Genomic DNA, 13,939 nt, shown 5'->3' with positions numbered 1-13,939 from the left:
GAAATGGTGAAACATAAATCATGTTTGCAATAAAGTTCAGAGTAGGAGGGAGCTAACAAACCATTGGAATGAACGCAGTGGTTCTTAACCTAGAAATAAAGCAAGGCTAGACTGAAAAGAGTCCACGAAATCTCTGAACTACTATACACAAATATAGATGCATATGCAGCTGCACATCTTTCTAGGGAATTAACATTTCAAAAAGGTCCATGAAGCTCTCCCCATACACACTAAAACACACACACAGACACACACACACACACACATCTCTCACAGGGTAACACCCTCTGTGGAACAGCTTTTTTAATTACTCTATGTGGAAAAAACACTAATATTATAAACATACACCTATAGAACCAGTAGTTAAGTAATGTTTAATGTATCTAAATAAGCTCAGTAGCTTCTTTTCATTGAACATGATTATTTATAAGAAAACATGCAAGAGATTAAGAAACCATATTTATTTCTTCTTTGGTACAACCAGAGATGTTACCTCAAACCTTTAAAATAAATAATCTCATCAATAAAATTTGTGAATGCCAGAGTATTAAAATTATTTCTTTGCTTTCACATAGAAGCAGTCAAAATATTAACAGGTTTGGGGTACAGTACATACAGTTCAACAAAAGTTCAGGCTGAAGAAGAAAACCAATACGTGACATAAGGAAATCATTTTGGGCGATGTAGCCCTTTCTTACTCCAGAGACAGCACATCGATGGTATTTTAAGCACCAATTCTATTGAATGTAGTGGGGTTTTTTTCATAACTAGTCTAGTAATCCTCTATATAACTGAAACAATAATCTGAGAACAACATCTAAATGAAAATAACTACTGCAACTGAGGTAAACCAAACAGTTGTTTTTGTTTATTGGCACAGTGGCCCACGATAAGACACATAGATATAGCACACTAAAGCTCAAGATCCTGGGAACAGGAGTATAAATTTACTCAAGGGAGGTGTTTGGTTTTCTTTCTTTTTTTTTTTTTTAACTGATGACTCTGCTGTCTTCCCTCCAAGGGAAAGGAAAGAGAACTTACTGAATAGCACCGTTCTTCTAAATGTGATTGTCAAGTAGGACTTCCGTAATCATGCTGAAGGTAATACATTGGAATCATGCTGAAGGTAATCATCTTTGCCCCAGCTTTGGGTGGTGTTTCTCCCCCAAGCTCCTTCACCAGGCGTGGTTCATGCAGAGAGTCATGCAGCACTAAGCCTTTCACGGGTCAGGCCCTTTGCTAAATGCTCGCTGACCAGCCTGCATGGTGCAGGAGGCTGGCTCACAGAAACCGGGAAGCCCAGGAGGTCCCGGGGGTCCAGGCACGCCAGGAATTCCTGCCACCCCGGGGGGGCCTCGTTCACCGTCTCGGCCATTTCTCCCATAGCTGGCAGGGCCTGGGTCACCTGAAACACACAGAAGATTGCACATGTGAGCAGGAGAATCCTTATCGATGCAAACTGGCAGAGGGCACTGGACCCTCACAGCTCAGCAGTGCTGAGATAAGGGGCTTAACAAACGCTTTTGGAAACCATGGATGATGACTGGTGGTGATTGGTGATGAAGATGATGATGATGATGATGATGATAAGATCCCTTCCTTGGACTTGGGTTTTCTTGGAAATAAAAAGTAGAAAGAGACCTTAGTGTCTCCAACCCACATTTCCATCAATAGAGCGGCACTGTGCACCATGAGCCTCCAGCCACAGGTGTCTATTGAGCACTGAAATGTGATGAGGCCAAATGGAGATGAACTAAGTATCAAACACACCTGGATTTTAAAGACTTCATATGAATAAAAATGTAAAATAGTTCATTAAAAAGTTTTGTGCCTATTACATGATGAAATGATCTTTTGCACACAGTGGGTTAAGTAAACTATATTGTTAAAACTAATGTCACCTGATTATTTTTACCTTTTTCATGTGGCCACTTGATTTAAAATCATACATGCAACTCACATTTGTGGCTCACATTGTATTTCTTTTGAATGCAAGTAGCAGTATTCCTTACTTCTAATAGTTGAGCAACATCTGGGCAGGGAGAAGTATAGTTTAGTGGTTAAAAACACAGGTTTTAGAGACAAATAGCTTTACATTCTAGCCCTATCATTTATGAATAATGTGACATTAGCAAGTCGCTAATCTTTCAGTTTCTTCATCTACAAGATGCTATAATGTCTTCTTAATAATTAAATTCAGGCCAGGTGCAGTGGCTCACGCCTGTAATCCCAGCACTTTGGGAGGCCAAGGTGGGCGGATCACCTGAGGTCAGGAGTTCGAGACCAGCCTGGCCAAAATGGTGAAACCTCATCTCTACTAAAAATATGAAAAAATTAGCCAGGCATGGTGGTGTATGCCTGTAGTCCCACCTACTTGGGAGGTTGAGGCAGGAGAATTACTTGCACCCGGGAGGCAGAGGTTGCAGTGAGCCGAGATCGCGCCACTGCACTCCAGCCTGGGTAACAGAACAAGACTTCATCTTAAAAATAAAAATAACAATAATAACAATTAAATTCTACAATTGAAAGCACCTGATACATAGGAGCTATTATTATAATTATTGAGATATTATTGATTAATATCTTTTAGAAGGCTGTGCCATGTGCCCTACAAAATTTCATATTTTTCTCATGAAGGGTGACCCCAACATGAACTTTGCCATAGCAGGTTCTTTGGGGGACATTTCTTGCTTGTCTTCCTTTTGTCGTGTTTAAGGGTTGTACGTTGCCCTCAATGGGGCACACTCTCTGAGGCACAGCACCCCATAACAAAGAGGAATGTCTGCTGAATGTTTACCCCAATGCACCAGCAGCACTTTCACACAATCATTGCAAAAGTGGTGATGAGAAATCGTGTAAAACAAATTGTGTATGCCAAAATAATATAGGGATCCTCATTCCATCTCAGCCATCTTAACTTGGTCTTTCAGCCAAAAAGCTGGAAGCCAAATCCACATGTTCAACTACATATTTGCTTATATTTGGTTACTTTCCTTCTTTCTCTGTGGTTTTTACTTTTCTTTTTCTATTTGAGTAGTCTTATTACATGTCTTTTGTTGGTCTTACTATAGTAATATGGTCTTATTCAGTGGTCTTATTACATATATCTCACATACTTTTAGAAAGAAGGTAGGTCAGAGATCTCGTTTTACGTAACATCTCATTCTTCCTCTGCTGCATACACTTCGATCCACACAAAGCAATGTCATAGGGCAATATATTAATAAGTTTTAAGGGGGAATAATTATCTTTGAATAATTATCCATCTCGAAGGTATAGATAAACAGAGATATAAGTCATTTTCCCTAATTTACCCCATACACTTTCATTCAACTATACCTAGTTAGGATGAAGCAAACCATTATGTGTTTTCTTTTAATGATGAGGCCCCTGAGAAAGCGTCTCCCTAATCCCCAGCATCTGTAGATAAAGCTGTAGCAGAACGATGCCTTCAGCAGCACCTGTTAAGATCCTTAACACCAGATGCAGTTAAAGGTGAAGTTGGTTTTTTTTAAGGTTTAAACGATGAGCCAGATCTAAATCTGATTTTCATGCACCTTATCAGTAGGAATGTCCCCACTGAGACACACCAGGTGTGCCTTAAAATCAAATCAAGTTTAGGAGAAGGAAATGCCCAGAGAAGAGGTAGAAAACCAAATGAGCACAGCGGCTGGGATGGTCACTTAGACCAGGGGTGGGCAAACTTCAGCTCATGAGCTAAATCCTGGTTTTGTAAATAGTTTTATTAGAACACAACCATGGCCATTTGTTTACATATTGTCTGTGGCTGCTTTGGCATACCAGGGCAGAGTTGAGTAGCTGCAATATGGTGCCCATAGCCAAATAATCTGATCCTTCACAAATAAAGTTTGCTGATCCCTGATGTGATAAAGAAATGAGCCTGGATTAAGAAATTCCCCCGCTGTTTTTATGAGATGGAAACGTAAAGGACAAATGCAATGAAATTTGGCCACTAATACTCCACATAAGTGTTGGGGAGACCAAAGGGAGGAGTGAGGCCTGTGGTGAGCTGGAAAGTGGATGCAGGCAGCAGCTCTTCTCCAGCTAACAGCTGCCATCGGGGAATACAGGCCAGTGTTGCCAGAACTTCTGATAATTTTCAAGAGAAGCCAGGAAGCTGAGTTTTTAAATAAATATCTCCCAATGTTTAAATGTTAGCAACCAATTCAATTTTTTTTCAACATTTGTAGAGCCAACCAAAAACCTTAAGTTTAAGAGAATTCATTCTCTAATACACAAACAATATTAAAAAGCAGAAGGATAGCTTTTTAGATTTTCACATTTGGTTCCCCATCAACACACTCCAGGAGAAGTTTTTCTTTTTCTTTTTTACCTTGCTGAGTTTATTCCAAATTTCTGCTTATCCTCTGAGGGAAGGGTTGATGAAGCCATCCTGTCTACCCTTGATTTATTTTATGAAACGTGCATCTCATCCAATTCTGCCTTTGCCAAATGCAGCAATTTACCACTTTGGAGCTTTGGATGATGTCATCATCATCATCACCAACGCGTAATGAGAATGCTTTCTCGTTTCCATGTGCCATACACTATGCTCATTACTGAGCCCATTTTTCTCATGTATAAACTGAGAGTTAGGAAGATCAAATAATTGTCCATAGTCATATAGCTAGAAATGAAGACCCTTAGCCACTGCACTAATCTAACTGCATATTCCCACCTATTGATTTTTTAACTCTGTGGAAGGGTGTGGAGGTGTGTGGCAGGGTGTGTGTGTGTGTGTTGTCATTGTTTTGTGTGTGTTTGTTTGTTTTTAATTCCTTGGGCCTGAGTTGACCAGGAAGTAGACAGAGGCACAAAAACAAAGAGCAGTATTGATTTTTGCAGAGCTCTAATGATCATAAGAAACTAAGATATTTTTCTGAGGTTTTGCCCTGTAGAAATACCAGAGATAAAACAGCCTTAACATAGCAGATTGTCAGGCTCTGGAGAGTCCTGACCCAGGGCCTTTGCTCTCATGGATGTTCTGAACTATGTGGGAGCCTCAGTTGGGTGACACTATGTCCACAGTCCACATCACTCAAAAAGTGAAGCTGACTCATAATAACTGTTCACAAAGTGGGCATAAATGGTTAGTCCAGCAGCTGCATTAATGAGTATCTACCAACTGCTTTGTAACTCTTTAGAAAGAGAAAGCGTGGATCTAAAGTGTTATTCTGCTCTGCCTGCCTCATGTGTGTGATACTTACACTAACTGCCTAATGATTACATGGTGTTCTGAAATGTCAAGGACCTATAAAAATGTTGAATGTTCCCAATACAAAGAAATGATAAATGTTTGAGATGATGGATAGACTAATTACCCTAATCTGGTCATTATATAATATTTCCATTGAAACATCACTATGTACCCCATAAATATGTGTAACTATTATATGTCAATTAAAATAAAATATTTAGAAATGTTATTGCCAAACATTTCATGGTTTTTTAAAAAATTATTATTATTTATTTAAGAAATGAGTATCTATATCATTCTCTATAAAACCACTAGAGGGTAGTCAAGTTACACTGTCGGAAGCCAATCCTGGCTGGCTCATTCTGGAGGCAGCCCCTTACCTAATACATGCTATGGAATAAAAGGGACTGTGTATACAGTAAAAAAATAAAATAAAATAAAGAATAATTTTCATATTAAATAGGGTATTTCATAATTAATCCACTGGTTATGTAGACTTTTTGTATGTACCAGGACTTTCTTATATTTCTTGAGCTTAATGTTGTGGTATTTGACAAAGCAGTATATGTTTAAGGAATTGTAAATTGGTTTATGTAAGGCCCAGCAACCAAATAAAACAGCTGCAGCAATGGAAATTGAATAATTAGGTACTGAAAAACTTAGCCCAGAACTGAATGTGTGCGTGTGTATTTTTCCACTCAATAGTCTCAAGCAAAGCTCACCTTTCTGCAGATTTTGCACAAGAAAAACAAATATTCTTACAATCTAGTATAGCCCAGCACAAAGCCAGCTATAACTTCCATGTCCAAGAGGCAAAAAGCATCTCAGCTCACAAGTCACCTTCCTGGTGTTCACATTCAAATGATTTGTCATTTAATGTATGTTTTGCCCCAGTGAGTGCACAAAGAGGAAATCAGGACTCATAATTATTAATAAATATGTTCCTTTAAAATCCTCAGAGTGACAAGGAACTAGTCCCAAATGGGCAAGTTTGGTGGCAGCAGACAGAGAGAGACCTATAAGACAACCAACCAAGCAATAACACTGGCTGACCTGTGGCACAAAACTGAAGGTGGGGGAGACTAAAGTTCCAGGGATTGCTAATGTGATCCACGTAGCTCTGCAAGAGAGGCAGAGAAAGAAGCAAGACACCCAGCAGTTATGGGACATGCCCAATTCACATGTCTAGGTTACAAAGAAAAACTAATCGTATGATTGGACAGACAGCCAATCATTCTGTCCACTTTGTGAACACAGACTCAGGAAGCATGAATATGTCTTGTTATTACCTGAGAGACTTTTGTCAGGACATGAATTTAAGAGTCTGTATTTTCTCAAATATATTATGAAAAAGGAAGCAACAATAATAATAGTTAAATTTGCAGAGTGTCTGTTTGCCATATGCCAGGCTTTACATGTTCCAAGAGCTTTACATGTATTAACATGTGCATATATGCTCTAAATACAAGGTAGGCATGATGATTTCCATTCACAGAAGAGTAAACTGAAGCACTTCGAGGTAAAAGAATAGTGCATAAGCCCCTGGCAGCCTGGCTCCGTGTCTGCACTTCTTAAATATTTGCCCAGCCTACTCCTGGCTGTGAGAAACAAACTAGATTGTGTATGTGTACTTTTTAAACAACAAAGCACTGTAGCCAAAATAATCATCAATGTAATGGTTATAATAATAACCTGTGTTCCATAACAAGCAATGTAGCATTATGTCTCTACAGGGCATGTAATACTTAACACTGAACAAACAGAGATAGAGCATTGGAGAGGGGAGACAGGGAATTAAAACTGTCCAGAAAGAATACAGGAACTCTAACAACTGATAGAAAATGATGATATTAGTTACATCGTAAAAAAAATATGTTAAATGCCTTAGCACAAAGAATGATCCAACTATCTTTTTTTTATTCAGGAGAACTTGAGCCCCAAATCCAACAATAGAAACAACAAAGAAGGTTGCAGAATATGCTGTTCTGCAGGTTCTTTCTTTTTTTTTTTTTAGGCTCTTTCTTTTAGGTAAGATGTGTATTTATCTAGAAGGTTCCAGACAAATCCCTGCACAGAATCTGGTTGAAGGTCCCTCAGGCCTTAAAGTCGTATTAATAATATGTTTGTGAGAGATCAGAAATCACATTCCTAGACACATTCAAGCTCTACCAGGAAATAAAAAGCAGTCTAGCCTCAGTGGACAATTAACCAGTGAAATGATGTACTGCTACCCAGTACTTTGCATTTGTGATTTGGAGTTGAAGTAGACTTTCATGGAGAGAAAGTCTGAGGCATCGGGGCGGTGCTGATTTAGAGAAGAGTAATATATTACTGCTGATCAAGAGCAAGAGAAAAAAGCTGCAAGGGCTCAACTGGGGCCCAGCTTTGCCCTCAGCTCTCCTTGATCCACCTTAAAAAGCAAAAAGTGGACTTGCTTTATTAATAATAGTACCAACAGCCAACATTTCTTGAGCGCCTACTGTAGCCAGGAACTGTCTTAAGCAATTTACATGGATTGAGTTTCTTTATTTCTCAGAAATACACTATCAGAGAGGTGTCCTTGTTATCACTGTTTTACAAATGGGAGAACTGAGGTGCAGAGAAATTAAGTAACATGCCCAATGTCATAAAGTTAGTTAGTGGCAGAGTCAAAATGTGAACCTGGGATGTCTGAATTGTAGAAGCCACTCTTCAAACAGCCCACTTTCGGGTACTAGCTTTAAGGGAGGAATGACCCAAAAAGCTCTTGTCAGGAACTTGACTGACTTGAGCATACGCACGGTGTCAACAAGAGAACATGGGCCGACCTTGAAACCCAAGCCCTCAGCTGGTGCTTTCACCTGCGAGCTACACGAGGACACTGCGCCAAAGCGCAGAAAACGACCCAGCAGCAGACCCCTCTTCTCTGGCATCTGTGCTTTTGAAAGTTAGCCTATATTCCTGAAAAATAATCTGGAACTCAGATTTTTCACCAAACAATGTCAGATATCCTCTCAATTAAAAGGTAGCAAAAGTCTAAAAAAGGAAGGCTACCGAGGTTGAGACATGAGTAACCATAACAAGGAAATCAAGAAAGAAGAGTAAGCTGGGAGGTGAGAAGGATGAGAGACAATCAGAGCTGATGGGGAGAGATCAGAGGAGGGCGACGATTTTGGAGGTGATCCTAGGAAAAGAGGGGCAAGGACCGACCAAAGGAAGAAAGGAAAAGGAAAACAGAAAGGACAGTTATTAAGAGTCCCCTGGAAAAGGGAGTGCACAAAATGTTTTAACAATTCAGATTTAAGATCAAATCCAAGATCAGCTGAAATTAATCATTTTGTTTATAAGTGATCCCAGGGAGGGCTGCAGATGATGATCTTGTCCTACCTCACAATTTGCTTACATGTGGATGGTCTGATGTTCTAAAAAGCAATCAGGGAAGCCCCTCAGGCTGGGCACCCCATTTGCGCCCCCATCAACTCGGCTCCTGAAAATGGTTTACTGCAGGTGGGAGATAATGTGCTCCTGACAGTCTGGGACACAGCACACATGGAGCTGATCTTCCTCCATCTTCTCATCTTTACATTGAAAATGTGGCTTACCAATAGATTTTTTTCAAAGTAAGAATCCCTAGAAACCAGAATACTTTTTCAATAAAGGAAAATGTTGCCAATAGTGCAAGTCACTGGTTCAAGAACTGTTAAGCGATTTGTCAATAAAATGAGAAAAGAAGTTATTAGGCTATCTCATAAATATATAGATAGTTAAGTAAATTGTGATGATAATATGTTATCAGCCTCAAAACTTCCTATTCCTACCACTGGTGACAGAGACAAACACCTTTAGTAAATTCTATTTCCTTTTCCTCTCCTCTAAACACCAATCAATGAATCCAAGCTTTTACCACATATTAAAATCTTCTCTAAATCCCATTTAAGCCAGATTTTCCCTTCATTTCTAATCATAAATCTTCCATTTCCAATTATAAAAATTTATCAATTTGTGAAAACATTCTGACGAGCCCATGAATCAGTTTTAGAAAGGCAGTGTTTGAGTTATCTCCACACATTCATGTTTTTTAAAAAAAAATATTTTAATGAGAACGCAATCCCCAGAAGCAATGAAATGGATAATTGGAAAGCAATGATGTTTTTGGCTACAATTATAGCTGTGATTAAATACATCAGCCTCTGGCAGAATTTGAAAATTGTAATTTCTTTTCCTAAACTTCCCTAAACCAAGTTTTCCCAAACCATTGTGGAAGCAAATATCATCTCAATTCTCCTCAGCAACAGAGCCCTAGGGCTTTGGGGGCCTTCCTAAGCCACTGCCTCGACACAATAAGAGAGCGTTTGCTGGAAAGTTGAGCATCATTCATGCCCTTAAACTGAACTGGCTTTTGGCCCTGCTATGCTGCCTCTGTGCTTGGGCTTGTAAGTCATTTCTCAAGGGATGAGTGTGTTCCAGCCTGGACTCTGGTGACAGGGTAGCCAGTGTATAAAGAGAACAGAAGGCCCAGTGACAGACTCTGGGCCCTTCACACAGGGGCTACCCTGTCACCTCAGTTGACGCAGCTGTGATGTGTGGCTTGCGTGTGGCTCTTAGTGGTTATGAGTAGGAATGTTCAGTTTTGTATTTTCTTTCTTTATTTCTTTCTTTTTTTTTTTTGTGGATGTGGGGTTTTGGAGAGTGTTTGTAAGGGGAGCTTTTAAAATAAAATTTCGGTTACTTTTTGTGCAAGAGATTAAAAACTGGTTAATTTTCCTACTGCTCTGGCATTTTAGATTAAAAAAAAAAAAGGAAACTATCACCTGCTTTAGAAATAGATAGGATCCAATGTATTTAGAATTTTATAACAAGTGCATTGTGCCTGGACCTTGACACTATTTTTCTTGAAGCATTTAAGGAAATTAGTATTTCAAGTCCTGATATCTATTTTCTCACAAAGAATACAGATATGATTTATAGATCATTCTTTACTAAAGCTGGTCTTGAAAAATCTATGCTAGCCATTCTGAATAATTAATATGCTTAAGTGATCAAATAAAAATTATTTTAAAAGTTTATTCAATTCAGGCCGTCGACTTGCTACCAATTTGGCTACCTCCTCCTCTCAGCTATACAGCACACTTACCTGGGAGACCTACAGCTCCAGGCAAACCTTTGGGACCTCTTCCTGGAGGGCCACGCTCCCCCTTTTCTCCCAAGTCACCTGCATTACATTAAAGAAATGTTATTTTTCTGCATATCTATAAAAATAAACTTCCGTATCTTTAAACTTTAAGCAAATCTAAAATTCAGAAACCAAAAGGTCATGAAACTGCCATAAACTAGATTGTAGTGAGTATGCAGCAAGGCAAACATCAAGTTCATCCTATTAATAGATCTAAGGGGGGAAAATCAAATTATTATATTCACAGATACTGGAATGACATTTGACTTAATTGAACACACATTCTTGATAAAACATTCAATAAAATAAGAACCAATGGCCACTTCCTAAACATGAAAAATAAATCTATCTTAACCCAAAAGTTAGCATAATGCATAATGGAAAACACAAGAATTAGTTCCACTACAATCAGAACAATATAAAGACACCTACTTTATCACCATTATATAACATTTGGTTTGAGGAATTAAAACTATCTCTATTTTCAGGAGATATGAATATATATCTTAAAACTCTAGAAAGTTAACTCAAAAACTACTACAAACAGTAGCATTCAGTCAACTAGCAGGGTACAAAATTAATAAATGGAAATTATAATTTTATATATATTAACACAACCAGTAATAAGACATAGTAAAAAAGACACCATTTATAATAACAATTAAAATATTAAACAACGATGAATAAAACTAATCAGAAATAGGCAAGTCCAGCATGACAAAAGGTTTAACATTTCTAAAGGACACCAGAAGACTTGAAAATCATTCTTAAATAGAAATGACATCATCATAAAATGTTGCCAGTTCTCCCCAAGCTGAATTTTCATCATGATCTTATTAAAAATACAAACCCATTTTTTATCAGAAAAGAAGATCCTAAAGTTTATGTAGAAAACACATAAGCCAGAGTAAGCCACAAAACTCCATAAAGAAAAGCAACATGAAGGGAATTAATTTGACCAGATATTAAATCAACTAAAATGTGTGGTGTTGGTCTCTGAATACACAGACCAGTGAAACAGAATAGAAAGCCCAAAAAGTAGGCCCAAATACATACAGGATTTGGGTTTATAATGAAGGTGGTGTCTTAAAGTGGGAAAAAGTTGAACAATTCAGTAAATGGAATTGGAAGAAGTGAGTAAAGAAAAGTTAGATCTATACCTCACACCCTATTCCAGGATAAAATACAAATGGATCAAGTATTTAAGTGTAAGTTAAGAATCAAAAGATAACAAGGGAGAATTATGACCTCAGATTGGCCTTTTTATTAAGATGCAAAATATGTAAAGTTCCTAAAATCAATACAAAAAGGCCAACAACATAACAGCAAAAAAAATAAATAAATAACCAAAATACATGAGCAGGCATGTCACTAAAAGGAAGTAAAAATGGCTCTTAAAAATATGAAAAATTCCCTGACTTCACTCTCATAACAAAATAAATGCAAATTGTTAAAAAAAAAAAAAAAAAGAAAAGGATGCTATTTTAACCTATAAGATCGGCAAAAATTCCAAAGTTCAATTAAACATATACTAGCAAGTCTGTGGAAAATGCACTGTCATGAATTGCTGATAAGAGTATAAATTTGGACAATCCCATTGGAGGGTAATTTGACAATAGCTATCAAAATTTTTTACCCAGCAGTTCTACTTCTAGGAATTTATCATAGACATAGAGACGGAGTATATGCTGCTATTTTATACAAAAATGAAATACCTACAATGGGGTTCACTGTGGCCCTGCTATAACAGCAGAAGGTTGGAAACGATCTCTGTCCATGAAAAGGTTAAATACATTACAGAACTTCCACACAACAGAACACTATGCAGCTGTGAAGAAATAGCCAGGAAGCTCTTTGGAATGGTCTCCATGTCATACTGTTCAGTGAAAAAGGCAAGTTCCAGAACACTTGCTAAAGAACAATATGATTCATTTTTAAAAGGATGTAGAAAAAATACATATTCATGTATCCTTATATAGAATTGCTTATAAGGATATGTAAGAAAAGAATAGTATTGATTACCTAGTGGGAAGGAGAAAGGAAATTAGGCAGATAGGAGGCAGGGATGCGAGAGAAACTTCACTAAATACTTTTTTTACACGTTGTTAATTTTTGGAACTGTATAAATTTAGTATTATGAAATATAAATTAATCAATCTTAAAAACATAAAGTGTGTTGTCACAGTGTCTACATTTCACTACTGACTCATTGTTTATGGGGAACATACTTTGGATTGCAATGAACCATGTGAATTTGCAAGACATTTACAAGACAGTTGATTGAAATTGGGGATTTAGCGGGGACGGAACAAAGTCGCATTAATTATCCCAGCCCCTAAAGATACCAAACCCAGCAACTTGGCTCATTAACAAAATGCATTGTTGCCTTAGTTAACTGGTCCTAAATGGCGTCTGCTGCTCTTTGCTGAAGGCATTATCCCATTATTCCGGTAGTACAGTAGTATATCATTATTCTATTATGCTGTTAGAAAATGCAATGGCACCTTGCAATAAATTCTATCCAGACCATTTTTTCCCAAACATTTGTATCAACTTAGCCTCACTCAACATTAAGTCAAATTTGTTCTAATTTTAAAAACAAAGTCATGTACACAACAAAAATAGAAAAAATATCTGTATAACCGTCTGCACTCAGATAGTCAAAGATCTCTAATTCTGAAGTGAATATTTAGTCACCATACTTTGATTTTAGCTGTGAATGTCTTTACGTGAATGTTTTTATGATCAACTACATTTCACCACATTTCAAAACAATTTAAATTTATATAAATACTATGAAGGATTGAACTCAGGTTGAACTCATATTTATATAAGCTAGTTTTTTTTAACACTCATCATCAATATGGAATATTAGGAAGATATGACAATTAACATCTTATAAACTAATGGCATAAGCATTCTTGTTAACTTGGTAATTCGAGTGTCGTATCACTATAATTCTGGAGGCTGGAAATGAGAACAGACTCTCTAAATGTGCCACATTTTCTGAAGACATGAGATGAACATTATAAATTAAAGTGTGGCTTTTACACTGATAGTAAAAGCTAAACTTGTTTGTACATTTTAGCATGAAGCCACACCAACTTTTAATGTTGCTTCAAGGAATAAGACCAGTGTCTTTCTTGTGATTATGTCTTTGGTTATCAGTCAGAGAAAAACAAGTTTTAAGATGAGCTCCAAAACAGAGCCCATTTGGCAAACTGCCACGCCACAGCAAACCCGGCATACAGGTTGGTTCCATCGACAAGGTTAATCTACTACTTCAAACCCTGGTCATGTCTTCTTTTGAGATGTACAAAAACCAGCTCAGCGAACTAAAGGTTCAGCTGTGTTATCCTCCTCAGTCAAAAAATATGCATAAAGAGCTTGTAAAATAAGCTTTAGATAATGTACAGAGAAAAATACACAGCTTGAGCAGAAAAACAGCTCATTATAAATGAGTGGAAATTCTCATTGCTCTATAGTTGCTATTTATTTCATTTATTCACGAGCTATCATTGATGCTCTATCTCCATGTAAACAGATTATCACTGAGAAAGGTGTTAGTC

The 13,939-nt window shown here is 37.5% G+C and overlaps 1 protein-coding gene across 4 annotated transcripts in view; it reads right to left on the bottom strand.

The window, feature by feature from the left end:
* Positions 1-446: 446 nt before the first annotated feature.
* Positions 447-13,939, bottom strand: part of COL9A1 (collagen type IX alpha 1 chain) — a 175,929-nt gene continuing 162,436 nt past the window's right edge. For all 4 annotated transcript variants that reach the window (XM_065543867.2, XM_065543869.2, XM_015449246.3 and 1 more), the window contains 2 exons: positions 10,332-10,409; positions 447-1,405 (listed from right to left, as the gene is read on the bottom strand). In XM_065543867.2, the coding sequence (XP_065399939.1) occupies positions 1,221-1,405; positions 10,332-10,409 (263 nt within the window). In that variant the 3' untranslated portion in view covers positions 447-1,220. The remainder of the gene's footprint in view (positions 1,406-10,331; positions 10,410-13,939) is intronic.

The sequence above is a fragment of the Macaca fascicularis genome, chromosome 4 (assembly GCF_037993035.2).
Source record: "Macaca fascicularis isolate 582-1 chromosome 4, T2T-MFA8v1.1".
NCBI lineage: Eukaryota > Metazoa > Chordata > Mammalia > Primates > Cercopithecidae > Macaca > Macaca fascicularis.
This window is presented reverse-complemented; position numbering and strand designations above follow the sequence as displayed.